This window comes from Cimex lectularius, unplaced genomic scaffold, assembly GCF_000648675.2.
Source record: "Cimex lectularius strain Harlan isolate CLEC.00 unplaced genomic scaffold, Clec_2.1 scaffold348, whole genome shotgun sequence".
Classification (NCBI taxonomy): domain Eukaryota; kingdom Metazoa; phylum Arthropoda; class Insecta; order Hemiptera; family Cimicidae; genus Cimex; species Cimex lectularius.
The window spans coordinates 224,822-247,845 of record NW_019394215.1 but is presented as its reverse complement, the minus strand read 5'-3'; the positions used below and the strand labels follow the sequence as shown (position 1 = coordinate 247,845).

Sequence of the window (23,024 nt, the reverse complement as noted above, 5' to 3'; positions counted from 1 at the left end):
TTTGCTGAACAATACGGGATGCCATCTCACTCGCTCTCTCTTTCTCTGTTTGGAGGAGAGTGGGAGTGTTTCTAAAAACGTTCTTACGGTTTATGGGGCCCCAGGGGCTAGAGAAATGTTTCTGTTTCAGTCGGATTGCCAATTTTTTTCCTTGCGTCTCCTCGATATTTTCACTCCAACGAATCAATTTAAATATATTAGCATTTTACTCTGTGTATGTTGAAATTGGCCTGGAAAACTTTTTATATTCGATTTAAACTTCCCGCCTACGGATTATGCAAACTTATTTAGGATTAGTACGTTCCGATTACAGTTTTCAACTGGTTCCCTGACCCTATCGGTGACCTGGTTCCATGAGTTTCCTTTTATTCATTTCTTTTTGCAAAAATGTAATACCTAAGTTTTAATTTTATAACCATATCAATTTGGAAAGGAAATTGTAGCGACCCACCTTAGTACAGGTCATTAAGAAAGACAGGCAATGATAAAAATATGATATCTTTAAAAATTTTGTAGTATAAAGTTGTTAAGAAAGGAAACTTTGTTTTAAGGTGATTAGTTGTTTTTAAACAATTCTGTTCCGTATAAACCGTCCGACTTAGATTTGTAAAGCTAATAATCTGAGGTTCGAATCACGGTAGCCTAAGAAATTTTACTATAGAATAATTTTAAAAAAATTGTGAAGTTGTTAGACTTTTCCTTCTGGACAGCTGGCACAGTTGGATGTTAAACCATCTTGCATCACAAAAATTACTTTACTAATTAAAAATACCAAAAATTAGTTTACTAATTAATTTGCGCTACATCGTAAATAGGTATCCTAACTAACTCAATCAATTTAACGACCTCGCATTCGTCCGTTCTTCATTTCAGAATTCAAAAAGAATGGAATCATTCTTTTTTGGAGAAAAATGCTTACTTATGAACAATGGGTAGACTGGGTTCTTCGAGATATAGCTAGCCTTACGTGACGTCTTAGCGAACAGTATTTTTCCGAGAAACAGTACAATTTTTGAAAAAAAGCCAAAATCAAAAAATTAAAACGTGTTGGCTTGACGGAAAACGAGCCGAGAAAGAGTTTCTATATATAATCTCGAAATCGATAATAAAATAACAGATTAACAGATCCAGAAACAGAGAATAACAGAGCGAGAGAGAGAGAGAGAGAGAGAGAGAGAGAGAGAGAGAGAGAGAGAGAGAGAGANTATATAAATTAATACAAAGATCCTTTTTTCCCTCTCTCACTCTCTGTCAAGAAGCCAGAAGAAAAGGTATAAAGTGAGAAAATTACAGAAATTGCTTTTTAGGAAAAAAAGATAAGAAGTTAGTGAGAGAGAGGGAATGTGAAAGAGGGAGAGTGAAAGCGAAAATGAGTCAGAAAGAGGAAGAGAAAGAGTGGAGCGAAATAAAGGTTACACATCTATAAATAAAATTGTGTATGTAATTGCTATTTTATGACTATGCAATAGCAGTGTGAAACAACAACACACAATCCTACATTAGTTTATAAAATGTACCACTGCAAAATAAATAAATCTTAAAAGCCCGTTTAAATATATTGCAAGCTGAAAGTTCAAAACGTGATTTTAAATTATTCTTTAAAATCAGTTATTATTAAAATAATTTGAGTTTCTACCGCAACAATGTTACATTGAGCATATACTTTTATTGTAATTTATTTTTTCAACGTTTATTGTGTACTGCATTCTTGTTGTCCATATTCTTAATGAGGAATCATATTATTTGCAGTATTTATTTTTAAGTATGCGCAAGAGGGTACTTGACAAAAATTGTTTTACTAAATTAGTAAGATCCCTAATTTGTTGATATTTTGCTAATAACGTTCTTTCGCTAACTCCATTATCGTTTTAATGCGATTATTGCCTTACTTGAATGTAAAACAACTTGAAAGTTAAGCTTCAATCGCTTTGTAATTTCCGCACTAGACAAACAGCCATTAACATAAACAACTTTTTAAATGTTTCAGGGGCGAAATACGAACCAGTGCTTTTAGAGAGTGCTTACAAAGTCCACATGAAGCTTACCATCCACTCTGTCGGGCCGTCGGACTATGGATCGTTCAAGTGTGTATCGAAAAATTCGCTGGGCGATACTGATGGAACCATAAAACTCTATCGTAAGTACCATTTATACATTTTCAACTTTTTTATCTCAACGTTACTTTTCGTTAGTGTATTAAAGCAATGTTGATAAACGCAATAATTTTTTTTTTTTAAATAGATTTGAAAAAAGTTAAATTTATAATGTAAATACGACAGTAAGGAGTTATAAAGCAAATGCGCAACGCGAAATCAGTAACAGCCAGATGAACATGACACACTATCAAGAGAGACCTACTCGATTATGTTAATTTTCCTTTGGGATTTGAGAAAACTTTTCGCCTCGGTTCATTACCGGTTAACCCGGCTTCCGGACCACATATACACGGTTACCTATTATTTACGCGTCGATTTATAAACTTCTGGAAACTTAAGCCGGTGAGAAGTTTGTTTGTGGGTCTATTATAAAGTTCATATTGGCTTGAGAAGTGGAGGGACGGGTACGGTTAGACCGGTAATTGGAACCGATTATTCTCCGGATTTCGCCTCTCCGCTCCCGTTATGCTACAATTACCGTCTACTTCAAATGCCTTGAAATAAATTGTTAATAACTACTTGGTGTCTATGGGACGATTTAATTCCACAACTGGCTAACAATCATTAATTCATAAAACAAATTGCTTTGTCCTCTTTTCTACTCATTTACTCATATCTCAACATTAAATTATAAGCACACAACCAAACTTAGAATAAATTGTTCTTCATCTACCAAAATAACGAGTTTTTAAAAATATTTTTATCTATAAAAAACCAAATCACAAAATTATAATATATAATAAATAAAATGTAGGTTTTGTTTTTATTTATTTATTTATTTTTTTTAACGAGGGTTTGCAACAGCAGAGGTTATATCAATCCTCGGGGTGCTGGTATTTTTGAAAAAAAATAGAAAGAAAAAAAACGAATACAGGGCCGCTGGATTCGAACCCGGGACCTTCACCTTACAGTGATGAGCGCCGTGTCAACCACGCCTAAACCGACGCCCCTGTAGGTCTTCTTAAAAATCATATTTAAAAAAAAAATTAACCGCAATTCTCCCAGAGTGATTGCCTTGCAGCTAGATTTTATTGTTAATACTTCGAACGTGTGGGTTTTATTTTTGTAAACCTTTGATGAGAAATTTGTTGGCGTCCTTTAATTAAACCTGAAGACCGGTTTGCCCCAGTTGCTTCGGTAATTTATTAAGCCTTCACTGTTGCACGTCAACTGCACTCGTCCGGAACTAAACACTTGGCACGATATTCCGACCGTCGGTAAACGGTCTGATTCGAATTTAATTATTCCAAGATTAATCTTTGTTTTAGTATGTAATTAATAATAAAATCGATTTACGATCGGCGGTAGGGTATGAATTCGAATCAAGGGAGTATGTTTCAGCGGAAACACGTTTTATATACATAACGATATTGCCATTTCAGTATGGACAAATAGACAGTGTTTGTGGTTTGCGAAGAGGCATGACAATAAAAGAGAAAGCCAAAACATGGGAGAGCATAAAATAATTGTTTATTTGAAAATGTGTAATAAATTTTAGCTGGTTCTGCTTTTGAATAAAACACATCTCAATTTATAGATCTAAAAAAAATTCACTCCTTAAATTATAGATTTATACTCTAATTTAGCTCTAAATTATAACAAAATAAGGCAACTCTCCGAGTTGAAATATTGAACATAGTGCAGAAGAATGGAAAGAGAGAAATATAAAAAGAAAGAAAAAAGTAAATACAGAGATATATGTCAGATACCCGACGCCATATTGGGAAGACGAAAGAAAGCGGAACCGTCGGTCTCTTCCCGGCCAACTTTATCGGGTTCCATACCGATTTATTATTTAATTAAATTTAGAAAAACATATAATTCACAAAAAAATTTCTGACCAACTTTAGTGGGTATTTTCATATTATTAAAGGTAAATCCTAACTAGGCCGCTAATTATTATAAGGCTCGCCTTCCTTCGATCATCGCCAGAAATATCTGCCATAATGCAACACTTAGACAATTGCAATAAACCCTTATTGATAGTATAATGATTAAATAACTATTTAATGCGGTAAGACAAGAACAAAGTAGTCACCGACATTATCGAATACTGCTATGTGAGATGTCATTTCAACACGTCTGCCGCACCGGGAACACGATATCGCCTCCGTCGCTTTGTTTTTTCATCGTGTCCGACCGCCTCTGACCTATGCAGCAATAAATTTATTTAAACTCGCCTACATTTATATAAATAGTAATATATAATGTCAGAAATGCAGGTAGACGTGAGAATGAAAGAAAAATAGAAAGAGTGGGTGAGATAGAGGAGAAGAAAAGGGAAAATGAGAAAGTAAGAGTGTGAGTGAATGAGGGGAACAAAAAAGGAGAAAGATAACAGAAAAAAGAAAAAATATTTTTAAAAAAATTTATCGATAATAAAATAGAAAGATAGATGCGCAGATAACGGTGAAGTAGAAAAAGAAAGAGAGAAAGAGTGAGTGGGAGAGGGTGAAGTGGAAAATGGGAAATACATTTTAAGGAAAAACAAGAGAATGTTGATAAAGTTGAAGCGGAGAAAAGGAGAGAGAGAGAGAGAGAGAGAGAGAGAGAGAGAGAGAGAGAGTGAGAAAGAGAGAGAGATAGATAGAGAGGGAAAGAGAGAGAGCGAGAGAGGGAGAGAGAGCGAGAGAGAGTGAGTGAGAGAGGGTAATAAAATGGGTGTTCTGAGGTTTTCCATTTTTTTGCTTAACTCAATTTATTATTCTGGATCTTGATATTACATTTAAAAGTTTTAAATTCCTCATAATTTATGTATGTAATTATTAGAACCACCTAATGGTAATTAAATACGTCATTGTATAATAATTATAACATTAGTGATTTTGAGCAATAATTAATAATAAGAAATAAGAGTCACACCTCACTCACAGAATTATTGTTAGTAACTACCCTGATTTCAATCATTAATGAACGATCATCATCAGGTTAAAGGAGTTACACACACGTCTCTGGACACGAGTTGTAATAGTGACCAGCCAATCAACCGCCAACGCGAAATGGTTTTAATACCGCTCATTTTTGAACGTGCGAAAAATATGAATTACAACACAACGAAATGTATATGTAATTATGTATTATGTATGTAATAAAACTAAGAAAAGAAGTTTAAATTTGTGATTAATTTGTATGTCCTAAGTAATGTTAAAAATAGGGATTTATCCAAATATGCGATATTATTTATTCATTTACCTCCATGCTTAATTTTTAAATTTTTTTATTTCAAATTTCTAAAACCAATCTTGTTGCCTCCCTTTGTTGAAACTGTATAACATTGTTTCATTTAAATTTAAATTGAAATAGTGTTTTGTTTCATTTAATCGGTCTTTAAATTTAGAAAATTTGTTCGATTTAGGCAGGTGTTCTTGAACACTCGTTTTAATTTCTCTGCCGCTTTGCCTTATATATTTAATACCGCAATCATTCTAAGTTAGTTTGTAAATCCCGCTTTTTGACAAGTTGTCATCCTTGTCTTTATACAGGGTCTCCCAGTACCTACAACTTGTCAAATTTCACAAAAACTTTTTCATTTAATATGCTTTACGTTGATATATCCAAGTTTTTAAATAACGTCCTAGTATAGTTGAAAAATAACAATTGAATGTTCGAAAACGTGAGCTAAGGTAAATTTGAAAGGGGGGGAGGTAGAAATAAATCAATTAGAACTCGCTTTGTAAAATAAAAATGACACTTGTTTGACAGGTTGAATGAAAAATGCTGGATGGGATCGAAGTTTAAACAATAATCATCACAGAATGTATCATGTAGAGTGTGTTACTGAAAGATAATAATATTAATTAATATTAATATTATCTTACAAAGCGAGTTCTAATTGATTTATTTCAACCCCCCCTTTCAAAATTTACCTTTGCTCACGTTTTCGAACATTCAATTGTTATTTTTCAACTGTACTAGAACGTTATGTAAAAACCTGGATTTATCAACGTAAAGCATATTAGATGCAAACGTTTTTGTGAAATTTGACAAGTTGTAGATATTTTTTTGTAACCTCAGTAGAACGTGCATTCATGACGAAAATTTTAAATTTTGTAATTTTGACATGTTCGAACTGATATTGGCTAACATTTTATATCATTCAGATTATCGCAAATAGAAGTATGTTAAGCAAATTTAGCGTTCTTTCAAATGGTGTAATTGGATTTGTGGTAATCTCAACATTTTGGAAGTTGTATGCGTTTTTATGTGGTGAGGTAGTTAAAAGTTGAAAAAACTTAAATTGATGAATTTCTTCAAAATAGAGAACTTTCCGAAAATTTTATNGCCCTGAAGATGATCTCAATAAAGATCGAAACGTTGGCACGATAAAGAAAATGTTTTTCTGAAACCTACATCACACAAGATCGCATCTCAAGATTTCTGAAGTTGTATGCGTTTTTATGTGGTGAGGTAGTTAAAAGTTGAAAAAACTTAAATTGATGAATTTCTTCAAAATAGAGAACTTTCCGAAAATTTTATCCTGGGCATTTTTTGCTCCAAACGAAGAGTAGAATCGATTCCCTGAGTTTCGTCAGAAGGAACTGGGACACCCTGTATATTGAGATAATGTTTCTAAGTGAACACGCATTTTAGGATTAGTACGTTCCGATTCCAGTAAACCTTCCCATTTAAGAAGAATTTTACTTACTTTATCTGATAGTTCCCAATGTATGGCAAACTACGAAAACCGAATGAGTAATTTGTGGTGAAATGTTAAAAATAAGTTGGAGTTTGTTTTTTTATGAACATTTTGCTAGAGTATGCATATTTAAAAAAATACTAAACCCGCATGGTCTGGAAGCCCTCCCGAACTGTTGGCCTAATGCGCCGTTCATTATCACAAGGCAGTCTCATTAAAATTTGTCTGCTTGCGGTTATATTCACGTTATATTTCAGTATATTATCTTAATAATTTAAAATTTCACATGTATTGTTATTTTGTAATCATAGTACTGCCCAGTTTTTAATTTTATTATTTTTTTAGTAAATAATTTGAGTTCCAATTTTGTTGGAGGTAAACTAATGACAATCGTGACTTTTAAACGCCCAGCTAAGCAATGTTTGTTTGCTTAACTAAAAGGTATTGCTTAATTTTGATGGCAGAAATGTTCAACCAACGTTAGTTCAATGTTAGATAACTATAATTACACACCACCATGTTGCACGTGCTTTTTTGTTAAATAATGTTTTAATCATGTCAACTTCCAATATATCTCAATGTGTTCGTTACCATTTTCAGAGGATTTTTTAATGATGATGTTTGCTAATATAAGGCCAGAGTGTATAATTTTTTTTATTTGACTTTGGAATTGAAAAATATTGTCCTTTCTTTCAATCTCAATATTAGCAAGAAGGAAATAAGGACGATTTGTGTCTTGTTTGCAAACAATTAAAGCGAAAATAAAGCGTACACGTTATTGTAAACATTTTCCTTTAAAATTTAACTTTGAAAAATAAAATATGTAATAGGTGTTAATAGTAGTAGCAGTTTATCATACTTCATTCCTACCCTTTTTAAACGGATAATTAAAACAAACAGATATTTTTATGTACTATTTTTTGATTATTCATAAATCATGGATGCGGTCTGGTGTGATGTAGGTTTCAGAAAAACATTTTCTTTATCGTGCCAACGTTTTGATCTTAAATTAGATTATCTTCAGGGCCTGGGATTTACAAACATTGTTTAAATTTAACAAATATCGGGTTGTCCGGAAAATAATGCAGGATTTTGGTATTAAACAAAAAAAAAGAAACTAGTTACTTTAAAGCAATGTTCTTTAATCAAAATANAAACCCAAAATCCTGCATTATTTTCCGGACAACCCAATAAATGTCGGATGTGGGAAAAAGTGAACTTATACAATGCAAGAAAACATTTTTTTATATTCAAAGTATTTGTATTCACTCAAAGTGTTTGTTTTCTAAGTACTTCTGCCATTCTTGCGTGTCGTGTTCAGAGTGCCAGTGAGATATTGCTGTTTTATGTTTATATACGTTAGATTTTGAAGGGGTGGGGAAGGAAGTCGGTATAGAAAGACATTTTTGTTTAAGAACACTAACACCATCCACTATTACTAATAATACTACAACAAATCTATCAAATACAGACAAACGAATTATTTATTAGTATTTGTTAAATTTAAACAATGTTTGTCAATCCCAGGCCCTGAAGATGATCTCAATAAAGATCGAAACGTTGGCACGATAAAGAAAATGTTTTTCTGAAACCTACATCACACAAGATCGCATCTCAAGATTTCTGAATAATCATCGACTAATGTTCACTAATCACCATACAATACTATTTTTTATTGTTTCATTAACAAAATCTTTTCTTTGAACGTTTTCGATCAATTTGCTTTATCTATCTTAATTGTTTTGGTCTTTGGCCAATAGCAATAATGTGTCTATAGTGGGCCAAACCAAAACAATAAGGATACGGAAACAAAATGTTTGATTCGTACCTACCGATTCTCAATTGGATTAATTTTGTTCGTGATGGATCTCGTGATCTGATATTATGATAATAGTGTTCTGTTGTGATTAACATGTATCGTGTTTTATCGTTTTTATCAGCACGAATGTATAGTGTTAGAGGACATCGGGTAGATTATTAAGTATACCATCGTCCCTCAATTCGATTAACTGTAGGTATGGCGAACTTTAGACTGACGTCCGACTCGTGTTAGCCACACAAGCAGTACTGGATTCGAATCCAGGCAATACCAATGGCTTTAATTTGATAATGATCTGAAAAATTTAATGCTAAGCGGTTTATCCAATTGTCCGCATCACCCAACGGGTAGTTGGAAGTTTAGCCTTTCTGTACGACAGGAATTAAGTATTTTACATTTTTCCTTTTTTCCAATTACATACCTATTTAAAAAAAAATTGATGACGTAGACTGCTGAAATGGTGGGGTGGGCAAAATAAAATCGGAATTGGCCAAACAGTAAATTCATTTCGTTTTAGCCAAACTTCTTATTTGTAAAATCAACTAATATGCTACGAAACGTTTAAACACAAAAATATTTAGATTTGCTAATTACGAAAATGTTTCTTTTCTACAAAGATCAAATGATATTAAGCATATTAGTATGATAGGGGGCAGTTTCAGACAACGGCATTTCGTAAAAAACTGTCGTCCATTTCCAAATTGCCATGGTCGGAAAAATTTCGACACAGCCCTTGGAAAGCTCGACAGACAGCATGCCATCCAAACATTACCACGTAACCTCACGAATGAACAGACAATTGGAGGCCGGAGAAAATTGTGGCCGCTGACAAATCGCTTTTTTAATATACACAATAGTTCAAATTGGGCTGAAGTATTATANTATTATAGTTGTGTGATTTTATGGTGTTTTCTAGGGCGAGTTTCCTATCTTGAATTAAATCATTATGTGTTGTTTCTTGTTTCAATTCATCCGGTAATATATTAACATTTTTTCCTTCTAATAAATACTTAGGGGAAAAACCAGTAACTGTGTGCTCTGTTTCATTATATCTTTTGGTACATTCATGTGCTATAGTTGTCCAGGCTCGCTTTTCCTTTTCTTCATTAATTTTATACCTAATCTTGTTTATTAGAGTTTGGTTTAGTCTTTCATTAAGACCATTTGAAAATGGTGCATTTACTGCAGTAAAAATAATGGGTATATTCTCTTCATCTAAAAAGTTTTTAAAGTCTCTTGAATTTATGCCTGGATATTGATCAGACAGAATCATGCCGATTTTATTGTTTTGCATCACTCTCTGCACTAATTTTTTAAAATCATCTGAACTTTGTGTTTTTGAGGTCGAAATGTAGGCATATCTAGTGAAGTGATCGACCAGAAGGTGTAAATATGTTTTTGTAGAGCGTGAGCCGCCAAGTCCGCCGATGGTATCTATAGATATTATTTCAAAAGGATAAGTAGCAGGACCTAAGTGAGACATCAATCCAAATTTATATTTCCCTCTTGATTTATTTTTTATGCAGGTTTCACAGTTTTCACAGATTTCTTTGATATTGTTCGTTAAGTTTTTCGCGGTATAAAATGGTCTGACTTTATTAATCATTTGTTGTATTCCTATATGACAGTAACGACCATGAATATTTTTTAAAAATGTTTTACTAAATTCCTCTGACAGAATAATTTTTTTCTTTTTTCCCATCTCTCTATAATATATTTTTCCTTCCAGTTTTAGTTTATTTTTATTATTTTGTACATCTTCATTTTTTTCTTGATCCCTTTGTATATCTTCTAATTTTATTAGATTTACAATTTTTAAACTTTCATCTTGGCCTTGCTGTGGTTCTAATACTGGGTTCCGACTTAAACAATCTGCTTCTAAATTGTACTTTCCTGGAGAGTATATTACATCGAAATCAAACTGAGACAAATAATAAGTTAGGTCACCTAGATCTTCATCTGTTCTGGCTTTTATCTTCATTGTTTCGAGGGGTTTATGGTCACAGAAAACTGTAAATTTTTTCCCTATAAGCCAATGTTGCCAATATTTGACTGCTTCCTTTATTGCCAGACATTCTAAATAGATGGCTTTTCTCCTTTTTTGGGTCTCATTCAATTTCCTTGAAAAGTAGGCGCATGGTTTTTCTTCTCCATTTTGTTGTGGTTGTTTCATGACTGCTCCTATGCCTTGTATACTTGCATCTGTGTAAATATGTATCGGTAGATCTGGATCAAAGATTGTTAAAATAGGTTTTTCACATAATACTTTTTTTATCATCTCAAAGGATTCTTGACATTTTTGTGACCATATAAATGTTTGTCTTTTTCTCAATAAATTATGTAAAGGATCTAATATATTTGATATATTTGGCACATATTTTCCATAGAAATTTATTTTTCCCAAAAATTGTCTGACATTTTTTTGTGTTCTCGGAATCGGAAAATCTTTAATAGCAATTAAATTATCTTTTAATGGCCTAATTGTATTATTTTGTATTATATGGCCTAAATATTTCACTGAATTTCGTGCAAAGTTACACTTTGAAAATTTTAATCGAAAACCTTCCTTTAAAATGGCTTCCAATAATAGTGTTAAATGCCTAATGTGCTCTGAAAACGTCTTTGAAAAAATAAGGATGTCATCTATGTAATTTACTGCGAAATCTGAAAGTTTATGTTTCCTTATAATACTGCTTAAAATTCTCTGAAATATTGCCGGAGAAGTTTTTAATCCAAAAGGTAAACAGGTCCACTGAAAGTGCCCTTCTTGCGTAACAAATGCTGTTTTTTGTCTGTCCTCAATTTTCAAGGGGACTGACCAAAATGCAGAGTTTATATCCAGCGTTGAAAAAAAAGTACAATTTCTAGTTTTTATCATTAAATCTTCTATCAGTGGAAAAGGTTGAGATTGAGGCACCACAATTTTATTTAAATCGCGAAAATCTATACATAATCTCGATCGTTTTCCTTCTTCTTTTTTATACGCCAGTGTTACTGGAGCAGCAAAAGGGCTATAAGACTCTTCTATTAGATTTTTTTCTAATAATTTCGATACTTGTTGTTCTATTTCTTTTTTATCTTCAATGGTACATCTATATGGTCTTTTACTACAATATCTCTCTACTATTAGATCAATATGTGCCTCATAATCTTTTACTGTGCCTATATCATATTTATCCTTAGCGAAAAGTGATTTATACTTATGCATTAATTCTTCTATTTCGGATTGTTGGTCACAGTTTAGATGCTTTATTGAAATATCAAACTTTTCTATTTCTAGGTGCTCATTAAAGTTTATTGTGTATTCATCATTAATATCAATATCTTTATTAATATTTCGTAAATTTTGTTTTTCTTCGTTCTTACCTGAAAAGCCAGGAATTATTTCTTTAGTGTCTTCTGTTGTGCTTTTGTAAATTTTCTGTGTTATTTCCAATTTCTCATTCTGAATCAGATGAAATTCTTTTATGCAATCCAGTCCAACCAAAAAATCATAATCAAAATTTTCTTCCTCTACAACCAAAACATTAATATTTTTTTCAATATCAAGAATCTTAATTGTTAGAGTTACCATTCCTATTGTTTGTTTCACGCCATTAATCGTCTTCAACCTTATATTTTGTTTTATTGTTCTAATTGGTTTATTTTTTTAAGTATAATAATTTTGAATTTATCAAAGAAACATTCGAACCTGAATCATAAATTCCCAAAATTTCTACCTTATCATTTAGCAATAATTTAATTTTGATTAATGGCGGAACTACTAGTTTTTTGGATCCATTTCATTAAAGTCTACCTCTAATTCAGAATTATTAATGTTTTTTATTTGATCTACCTTTGGCCTAACATTACTTTTTTTTTCAAACCAACATAAAGATTCAGGGTGGTAACGAATGCCTCTATTTTCATTTTCACAAATTCTACATGGTTTCTTTTTTTCAATTTTTTCTTTAACTTTATTTTCAAAGCTTTTAACAATCTTATTTTCAGAATTCTTTTTATTTAATAAATGTTCCAATCCTCTTATGTTTTTAAATAAATCATTAGTTTCTTTCAAACTATCTCTATCAATTTTATCAGAAATAAAATTTGGCAGACCTGTTGCAATGAGATCAATCAGAGTGGTCTTATCTATTGATTTATTTATCTCTAATAAAAGTCTTTCTTTTTTTAAAGCGTATTGGAGTAATGAGCCCTGTATATATTTAAATGACATAGCGTACCTGATTTTCGTCCAACCTTTGATAACGTAAGTTTCACCAAAATCATATTTCCATATTGACCATTCTGATTGTATTGTATGTTTAATGAGCATGGAGCTGTACCAGTCAAGACAAGATTCATCCAGAAATAATCTAAGGATTTCAATTTTTTCGATATCTTCTTTTATTTCCAGACGCTGACACTCGCTTTCAAAAGTAGTAATCCATTGGGTTACATTTGAATTTTTTGTAGTGAATTTTTCGAGTACAAATTTTTCAGATAATTTTTTAAGATTATGATGTCCCGGAATATTCTTACCAGTAAAATTTTCTAGAATTCTCGTTAATGCCTGTTCTGAAATTCCAGCGGTTTGGGCCTGCTGCATTGGTGGTGTAATTTCTTCTAGCAGATATCCTTTAAACTGCATATTCCCGTCTTCATCCATGTACGCATTTTTTATTTCCTCTGACATTAAAATCCAAACCTGTCTTTTATCATGCCTCTTTTGTAATGTAGTCTTTACTCTCTGATAAGCTTGAGTTTTTATAATAGCTTCATGTAGTTTTACATGTTGGAATTGATCTGGGATGATGAAAGCATGTTTATCGGCTGTAGCAATTGAGGTTATACAAATTGAATTTGTTTTTGGATCATCCATCGCTTTTACTACAAATTCAAATCGTAATTTTTCCATTTTTATTTCAAGAATAGCTGTACGAAAATGTCGTTTTATAATGCGTTTTTAGTTTGGCTCTGGGGTGAAACAAAAACTAGACTGAGTTTCTCTGTAATCAAAGAAACGACATTTACAAGATTTTATTTCACTTTATATTTTATTATCAAGTCTATCAAAAACACCACTTCTTAAAACCTTCTAACCATCTTAACCTTCTCCTATTGTCTGCTATTCCAGCCTAGCACGGGCATGCGCTATAGATGCGCGGTAAAATATAAATATAAATTTAAAAGAGGTTCGACGAACATCTTTTACATATATATATATATATATAATAATTAGCCTAGAGCAATTTTATTCAATTAATTTTGCCATTAATATTTTTACAAATATGGTGACATAATGTTAACGGAAAAATGAAAGCTTTTTAAAATCGTGGTATTTTCTAAGATAACGGAAGTATTTGATCATTGTCTACGTATCAAACAAGTTTTAACAAAGTGTACAAAGTTACATCGCATTTAACATGATCTTGAAAGTGAAACGAGGAAACCGTTAAACTCAGCACCTGAGGATATTCCAGTTTTTGAAGAAGCACTGATTCGTTACAGTCCAACAACATGAAAACTTTAGAAATCTTTAAAAGTTGACATCCGATATTTCAAGCTGCAGCGAAACATCCCCCCCTTGAATAAATAATGTAGACGTTGGGAAGAGTTTGAACAATATAATGACGTCATTGAATCCCATAAACCTAGACACAAACGAGATTAAAGCAAAAGCCCGAGAATAGTTACCATTCGTATTGTTTTCCATTGAAAATGATACTGCCAAGTTAATGGGGGAAAAATTATTCCTATAAACTACAAAATAACCAAGAATAAACGTGAAAAATTATTATAAAAATATAGACAATTTGTTTTGCCGAATTTGAATTTTCTTTAATTCAATGAAAACAATCAAATTTATACATATTAAAAAAGTACGTAACCACCAATTCTGCAATTCTTTTAAAGTTTTATTATGATAAAAAAACTTTATATCATCTTGAATAACATAATAATTTGTCGGAAATGATAATTTAAGTTTCTCTCATTTATTTCAAAAATAACCCAATACTTAATTTAACGGCACACGCATTTGGTTTCTTTTTTTCTTGTTTTCCTTACAACTTTTCATGATTTAAAAAAAAGCTCGGAGAAACTTGAAAAGAACCTAATCTATCGAACGTTGGTTTTACAATGAACACTACATAAGTACTGAAACGTGCCAACGTTGCGGAAATACAAAACATTAAAATACACTAAACTAAGACTGACTTACAAAAATCACAAGAACTAAACGATTGGAGATATAAAATAATACTTTAGCAGAACAAGCACTTGAAATTTAAAAAAATTAATGTAAGGCAAAAAGTAAAGTAAGTACTGTCGTACAGGAGAGCTGAACTTCTAAATAACCGTTCGATATCAAACTGCATTATATTACTTTCTCTAGATTATTCACATTTAAAACCTATGGGCTATGCGGGATTCGAACCCGAGACTGCTCGCAATAAGAGTAGGACGTCCTAAACACTCGGCCTTTAAATGTTTATGTTTTCCAATTAAAATAATAATAAATTAATTTTGAAGTCAATCATTATCAAATTTTTTGCTAAGTAAATTATTTAGCTCGATTCTCGTTGAACATGCAAGTTGTAATAAAATTAACAAAAATAAACAATTTCTGTTCTGTTTTTTCGACAAAAAAGTTTCAACTTGTGTGTTTTCTCGTTATTAAAATTCCCATTTTTTTTTTTTGGGCGACAGTGTTTGTCCCACCAAAATGTTTATACATTTTTTTGGTTTTCAGATTTCGAAGTTAATAAAATCTACACGAAAATTTTAAATTTGATAACAAAATTGGAATGAAAAATTGGGAAAGGTCACCCAATCACTTGTGCTTACAAGAATATAACACCTTCTGAAATTGACGTAGAAGTAATACAATAAAGATGATATACATCCATACATCCAATGAAACAAAAGAACGAGTGCCTACCCTCTCAACAAAACATTCTGTAATTGGAAAAAACATTCCAAAACAAAAAAAGTACTATTGTGTGAAATACTACTTGAAAAATAGAAAAGAAGAAATGAGAAATAGGGAAAAAGAACTTTTATTCTCATTCAATTATGCTTTACCTCTATTCAACAGGAATCTCAAAATTATCGACCTTAACGTTTACAAACATACAGTATAAATTATTAAGTATTGTTTTTCTCAAACATAATAAATTGAACTGTAAAGAAATAAGAAAGCACGTTTGTTAAACACTTTTTATTAAAATGGTGTAACATGTCATTAATTTATTACAGAATGCATAACATTAAACTATCTGAGTCCGAACATGAATGGCTGATCCGCAAGAACACGATATATCGACAGGGATTTTTATCTAAACGTCATTTTCAGAGAGAGAGAGAGAGAGAGAGAGAGAGAGAGAGAGAGAGAGAGAGAGAGAGAGAGGGAGAGAGAGTGAGAGAGATCTTAGTCAGTAAATTTGGTAGATGAAATAGTGGAATAAAATTCCGCTCTGAGACATACATCACAAATGGGCAACAGATGGCCAATATTTTGGACGACACGCGTCTGGCGACAGGCCAATCGGAGATAATAAATTGGAACCAACTCCTAAAACTATACCAGCTATTTGTTAACAGTTTGTTTTCAAATTAAGGAACACGTTGAAATGGCATACATCTTTATATTTTGTAACAACAAATAACACGTAAAACTATGTCAATGCACATAATGAAATGAAAATGCCTGATGATCGGATAATTCACAGAAAGTTATGTGCTGAGTAAAACACCATCATAGTGTCATAAAAAAATTATTTTTTGCAATAATACATATAATAGAATAGTAAGAGATTTAAAAAGAATCACGTAAATTCGGGTTACAGTTTATATCTACTTTGCCCGATTCCTATGTAATAATATAACAATAATAATATTAAACTAAAACTAGCAATTTTGTGACGGAAAAACCACTTTTAACTGCCAGACATTAAGTACAGTTTTAAACTAATGATTAAATATTAAACTAATCAACTATTATTATTTTACATTGTTATTCTAGAAAATGTATTTTTTCATATTATTCGATATGTTTGGTCTTTCTACAAATTTTTTGTTCATATCAAGTTATTGAGTAAATTGGTGAAGCCAACTGTATCGTAGATATAGTCTTCACCATCGAAAATTTATACCGCAACTGGCATTTCAGGTTCTCTTATCTCTTAAAAACATATAATTATACAATGTGAAATACAATCTGATATGTTTTAAATTGCTATCATTGATTTATTATTGAAACAAATGTTTATTTATGCAGTAATGTTTTTCGTTTTTTGTTTCAGCTGTTCCGAGGCCGGAATCGCACAGGCCCAAGCATAAAGGTAAAACCAGTACGTGTTTGGATAAGTATTTTAGAGGAGGCCTAGAGTCAATTCACTCTTAACCCGGGGGAAAAGCGTGTGTGATCTGTCGGCCACTTGTTGCCCCTCGGCCTGTTCAAGTTCCGTCACAGTTATCCTTTATAATTGGACCCGCCCTGAATAAATTCCAGATTATTTGAAGGTCGGAATTACTGAACTAAAAATTGTTACGGTTCGTTAAGTAGAACGGCCCTCCCTCCGGCACTTTTTCGGGCGCCACTTTCAGCAAATCCTCTCCCACGACGCGTGACTCTCACCCGGAAATTCATTCTAGCATACCGTTCGGGCAAAAACGAATCCTGCACAGTCGGGTTATTGTAATACATAACCTTTTTACCTTTTTTACCTTTAGCTATGTGGCACATTTAGCTCGTTTATTTTAAAAAACAATAGCCTTTTATTGTTAATCCGTCGGATAATTCACTCCCCAATCTGATCACGGTAACACGAATGTTCTAAACAGCTGACGGCTGGGTTTATGGGTTGAATTGAACTTTAAAATAAAATAATTTCCAACTCACTTCGCGTTTAATAGCTCTCGGTATTAACGGCATTATTTATAAAACAACCAATTCCAAGTTTGGAAATAGCCATGTCTATTAACAATAACCTTTCATTAAAACAAATTAATATGTCAAATATAAAATTAATGAACCTGCAATAAATTAGGTCTTGTTTACAAAAAATTTAATAGCAATAGCGTTGAAAGGAAACTCTGTAAAGCAAAGTGGATTGAAACATTAGTAAAATGTATTTACATTAGCCTTAAGTTACACAACTAACCCTTACAGTGCTTTGGATACGCAGTGTAAAATATCATGAAAAGCAATTTTTAAGTATATTTAGTCATGACAAAGGCAATTAACAACAAGTATATTTGTATGGACAAAGAATGTGGAAGTAAATCAACATCATGTTCCAAAATATTACAAATTTTAATCCAAAATAATTCTCTAGTTTCGTGGTCCGCTTGACCAATTAATAATACCAATTAATATCTTACAATTAATTAAGGTTTTCAGTTGAGATAAAAAAGTCTAAGGCACGAGCGGGATTCGAACCCACGATCTTCGGCTTGATACGCCGCTGCTCTACCACATGAGCTATCGTGACCTCGATCCATTCGGACACCAACCTCCCATCTCAACCACACCTTTTGAATTTTCCCTCCTTTTTGCCATTTTTCATAGATAATGTACTTCTCCTTTTGTTCTTTCCGATTTTATTTAACCATTAGTTCACCTTTGTTCAAATATTTTGAATTTTCTATATAATTAGCCATAAGGTTTTAATTTTAGGGATATGTAGAGTGATTATGAAAGGAAATACTATGGGATGTTACGGTCGTGGAATCACAGATTTCAATGGAATTTTTTGGCGATTCTATGTCAAAATTTATTTATTTATGTAATACGGGTGTTCAATATCATATTTTGGGTTCTTTGAACAAAGAAAAAAATTTGAACTTATAAAACATGTTTTACTGTATTTGAAGATTGCTAATTATTATATTGTACAATTGTTCACTTGTGTTTTAACTAAGATAAGAAAATAATAAGCCGTATCGTATTTAATATGATTACATCCATAAAAAGCAATAAAACCGAAAATATAGTACGTTATTAATAAAGTAGGTAATTATTTTTATAATATTTTCTTCATTAAAACCCAACTAGCGGGACAATAATTTTGTTCTTTTGCAAAATGAGCTATCTGAGTGATATATATATATATATATATATATAACATTTATAACTTTTAAATTTTTATTTAAAATCAACTATTCAAACAGTTAAGAAAAGTAAAGCTAAAAAAATGTACCCAAAGATAAGGCGACCAAATCTGCCGGATCTCCTGAGTTGTAATTAGAAGATTTTTTTCAAATTTAATAGTTTCAAAAGAATTAGCAAAAAATAATTAAATAAATCGATTCGGATTTCGTTTAATTACCCTTCAAAACCATTGAATACGAATTCTGTAATAAATTTTTAGACTTTTGGACTCGAACAGTTAAGGGCATTTTTTTCTACTGTGACGGGTATTCTACCTAAAAATTCATAATTTCTATGCATTTTATCTAACGTTCACTGTGGCACGCCCGTTGGAAAGATGCATTTTCAGGCTTTTCATCTACATGAGCAATATTTTGTCTACATGTCATTACAAATGAGGAAAATATGGATAAAATAAAGAAAAACCTTTCAATCGATTTATTTTATATCACCGGATTTGTTTCTGGGTAATTATTCTTCTTCTGGGTAATCGTCTGTCAATTATTTCAGCGGCTGAAAATCCAAATCAATGCTTTTGTGTGTGTCACTTGTTTGTACATAGTTTAAATTTAACAAAAACATGTAAGATGTGGAAAAAAGTGAATTTATACATTGCAAAAAATATTTTTTTTTTATGTTCTGTCAAAGTATTTACGCAGAAAACAAACATTTTGAGTGAGTAGAAATACTTTGATTGAATATAAAACAATATTTTTTTGCATTGTGTAAATTCACTTTTTTTCACATCCTACATGGTTTTGTTAAATTTAAACAATGTTTGCAAATCCCAGGCCCTGAAGAAGATCTTAATAAAGACCGAAACATTGGCAAGATAAAGAAAATGTTTTTCTGAAACCTACATCACACCAAACTGCATGCCACAATTTCTGAATAATAATCTTCTAACGGTCACTAATCACCACACATTTAATCGTAAACCTTGTGTCAATTGATTGAGCGAAATTATTTGAAATTTTTAACAGGAATTTCATTTTTTGTGTTTTTAATCAATATGAAAATTATATCTTTCAATTAGTTATTCTTTTTATGCAAGGTTTTTTGGTTGAGATAAAAAAGTCAGTGTCACGAGCGGGATTCAAACCCACGACCTTCGACTAAATACGCCGCTTTTATCAGTTTACCATTAAATTTAAAAACTCATATTCAAAATGGCTTTCAAACGACAGATTCTACGAAAATTACTAGGTACGTTTCTGATAACAAAGGTTACCGGATTATGAATTTTAAATATTCCAAATTCCTTCCAGCAGTATCCGCTTTCATCTATGTAGTAGTGAGCACGATCGTTTTACCGTTCCAGTAGAAATAAAAATTTCCAGCCCTGACCGTCAATTATATTTCTGTACGTCGAAGCGAGTGAATTACGCGAGGTGATTGAGTATATGCTCAGCGCGGGTTGATTTTCAATTCCTAGTTACACATTTTATTGAAAATGGAATTTGTGTCAACTGTAAATTGGGGGCCAATTCGCCCATCCCCGTGCCTTCGTCGTTTTAAAACCGTTCCGATTCTCATGCTAATCCTATCTTATACAGAGTTTCTGAATATGCAAAGTTCCGACGTGCTCGTATCAATTCGCGTCATGAATTTTGAGGCAGTTGAACAACTAATTCTAGCCAGACTTTTACTTTATGTGATTTTCAAGACACAAAATCCGAAATAAAACCTACTAATAATATCTCTGTTTTTCAGGAAATCTATCAGAGTAGCTAGGTTTTAACCTTCGCCAAAAACCTTTCTTTGCTTTAGCTTCTTTTAAAGTAACAGATACGGACATTTAATCAGATTGCACTAAGTCAATTACCTTTGTTGTACGAAGATATCTTTTACAAAGGGTCATTTTCCTTATAGAAAAAGTGCAAATGGCAATCCACTGTTTTCAAAAGCTCAGTTCCCAAAACAAAAAACTATGTATTATGTTTAAAATCTGTCTGTAGGTTTTTCTTAATAATTGTAATTTTGCCTGATAATATATTTGAAGTAGTTACGCTAGAAATTTGGAATGTATTACTAATCAAATAGATTATTGAATGAAAATGAACAATTGCGTGATAACGGGGTTTTATATCGAAAACTTGTCCGTAAGATTTCCACAGTGCGTGGAGAAAAATCCTGCCGAGTAAGTTGTGCGAAAGTCTCAGGACCTCAACTCTCTCGAAAGTAGGTTAAACATCTGATAACTCTGAAGAAATTAATCCCCAGATAAAGATGACATACACTTTAGGTAGAGAGATTTGATTATAAGTTGAGCAAGTTGTAACCGACCTCGACGATTACTGCCGGGCAGGGGGTGAAGGATGGAAGTCATTCTGAACTACGCTAAAAGAGGATTCGACGACCGTGGAAGAAGCGAAGTGAACCCGACGAACTTTCCCTTTTGGAGAGCAAAACTTTCAACTCTGTCAATACTAATATTATACTATTACTATTACACTAATATTCGTTTTGGGGTTGATTTTTTAAATATTAGTTTAAATAAGTGATCGTATTGTTAATTTTTTTAACATTCATAATTATTCATTATATTTGGTAGTCTGATTGACCAAATTACTTCTTTCAATTAGTTTAATTAATTAATCAATTAATTCAATTTTTATGTAAGGTTTTGGTTGAAACAAAAAGTTAGCGTCACGTGCGGGATTCGAGCCCACGACCTTCGGTTCGAATCCCGCTCGTGACGATAACGTTTTCATTTCAACCAAAACCTTACATAAAAAGATTAATTAAATGAATTTCATAATTATGTATTTATAACGTTGTGGGATTAATATTGTTATAAAAAATAAAATAAAATAATAAGTCGATACCCGTTAAAAATAAAAGGTTCTTATATTAATAACAAATAATGAATCAAATATGTCTTATAAATGGTTACAACTAATTTAGTAAGGAAAAGGGAATATTTTCTTGATAGAAAGTATGTAAGTGTAAAGTTATTTTTTGGTTTCCTTTTCCCTGGACAAGTTGTATAGTATAATGTAACGAACCTTGTTGAACGAACACCACTCCACTAGAATTCTTCACTAACAGTTTTTTTGTCTTGAGAACGTCACACGCTTTTATTTTTACTTTATCATCTTTCTAAAGTTGCAAGCGACCGAGTAACTCCAAATCCAGCGTGGCTCTCTCTTAGGCCTGCCGCCGTCCTTTCGTCTGTCTCCTCAATCGTTGGAACTCTGCCTTCTTGTTTGTTTATGTCGCTTTGGCGGCCTTTATGAAATGGCTTGTCATAGTATCTACTTCTACAGGGTGTCCCAGTTCCTTCTGACGAAACTCAGGGAATCGATTCTACTCTGCGTTTGGAGCAAAAAATGCTCAGGAGAAAATTTTTGGAAAGTTCTCTATTTTGAAGATATTCGTCAATTTAGGTTTTTTCAACTTTTCACTATCTTACCACATAAAAACGCTTACAACTTTCAAAATGTTGAAACTACAACAAATCCAATTACAACATTTGAAAGAACGCTAAATTTGCTGTAAGATACTTCTTTGCTATAATCTGAATGACGTAAAATGTTAGCCAATATCAGTTGGAACATGTCAAAATTACAAAATTTAAAATTTTGGTCATGATTGCACGTTCTACTGACGTTACAAAAAATACCTACAACCTGTCAAATTTTTCCAAACATTCTTCATCTAATATGCTTTACGTTGATATATCCAGGTTTTTAAATAACGTTCTATTAGATTTGAAAAATAACAATTGAATGTTCGAAAACGTGAGCTAAGGTAAATTTGATGGGGGGTAGAAATAAACCAATTAGAACTCGCTTTGTAAAATAAAAATGACACATCTGTAATCTCACAAAAACCATACCAGAAAGCTTCATACAATAAAATGCAATGGTTCTTCTTGTAGCAAGCACCTAACAACAAAGGAGGAACTTTTCAGAGGAAATGCTCAAAGTTTTCCCTCTTCTCGAATGCATAACTGACTTTCTGAATTTCTACCCCCCTTCAAATTTTTCAGATTTTTTGCTCCAAACGAAGAGTAGAATCGATTCCCTGAGTTTCCTCAGAAGGATCTGGGACACCCTGTATACGATATAATTTACTGAAAATAATTAATCTTAACGAAAACAGAAACATCAAAAACAGCAGCACAAAAAAGTTATAAACAGGTATGGAAGAATTGAGATTTTTTTTATATTAGTTTAAAAACAAATTTAAAATCATTAACCATAATCATACCCAAACATACGTATTTGACGCAAAGATTATCTACTATGTAGTTTTTCTTGCCATAAAAGAGTA

At 32.1% G+C, this 23,024-nt stretch overlaps 1 protein-coding gene across 1 annotated transcript in view; it reads left to right on the top strand.

Annotated features, from left to right (window-relative positions):
- LOC106670365 (lachesin-like) overlaps positions 1-23,024 on the top strand; it is a 163,918-nt gene that overhangs the window by 122,552 nt on the left and 18,342 nt on the right. Inside the window, exons 6-7 of the mRNA XM_024230223.1 lie at positions 1,988-2,137; positions 16,897-16,935. Of these exons, the coding sequence (XP_024085991.1) occupies positions 1,988-2,137; positions 16,897-16,935 (189 nt within the window). The remainder of the gene's footprint in view (positions 1-1,987; positions 2,138-16,896; positions 16,936-23,024) is intronic.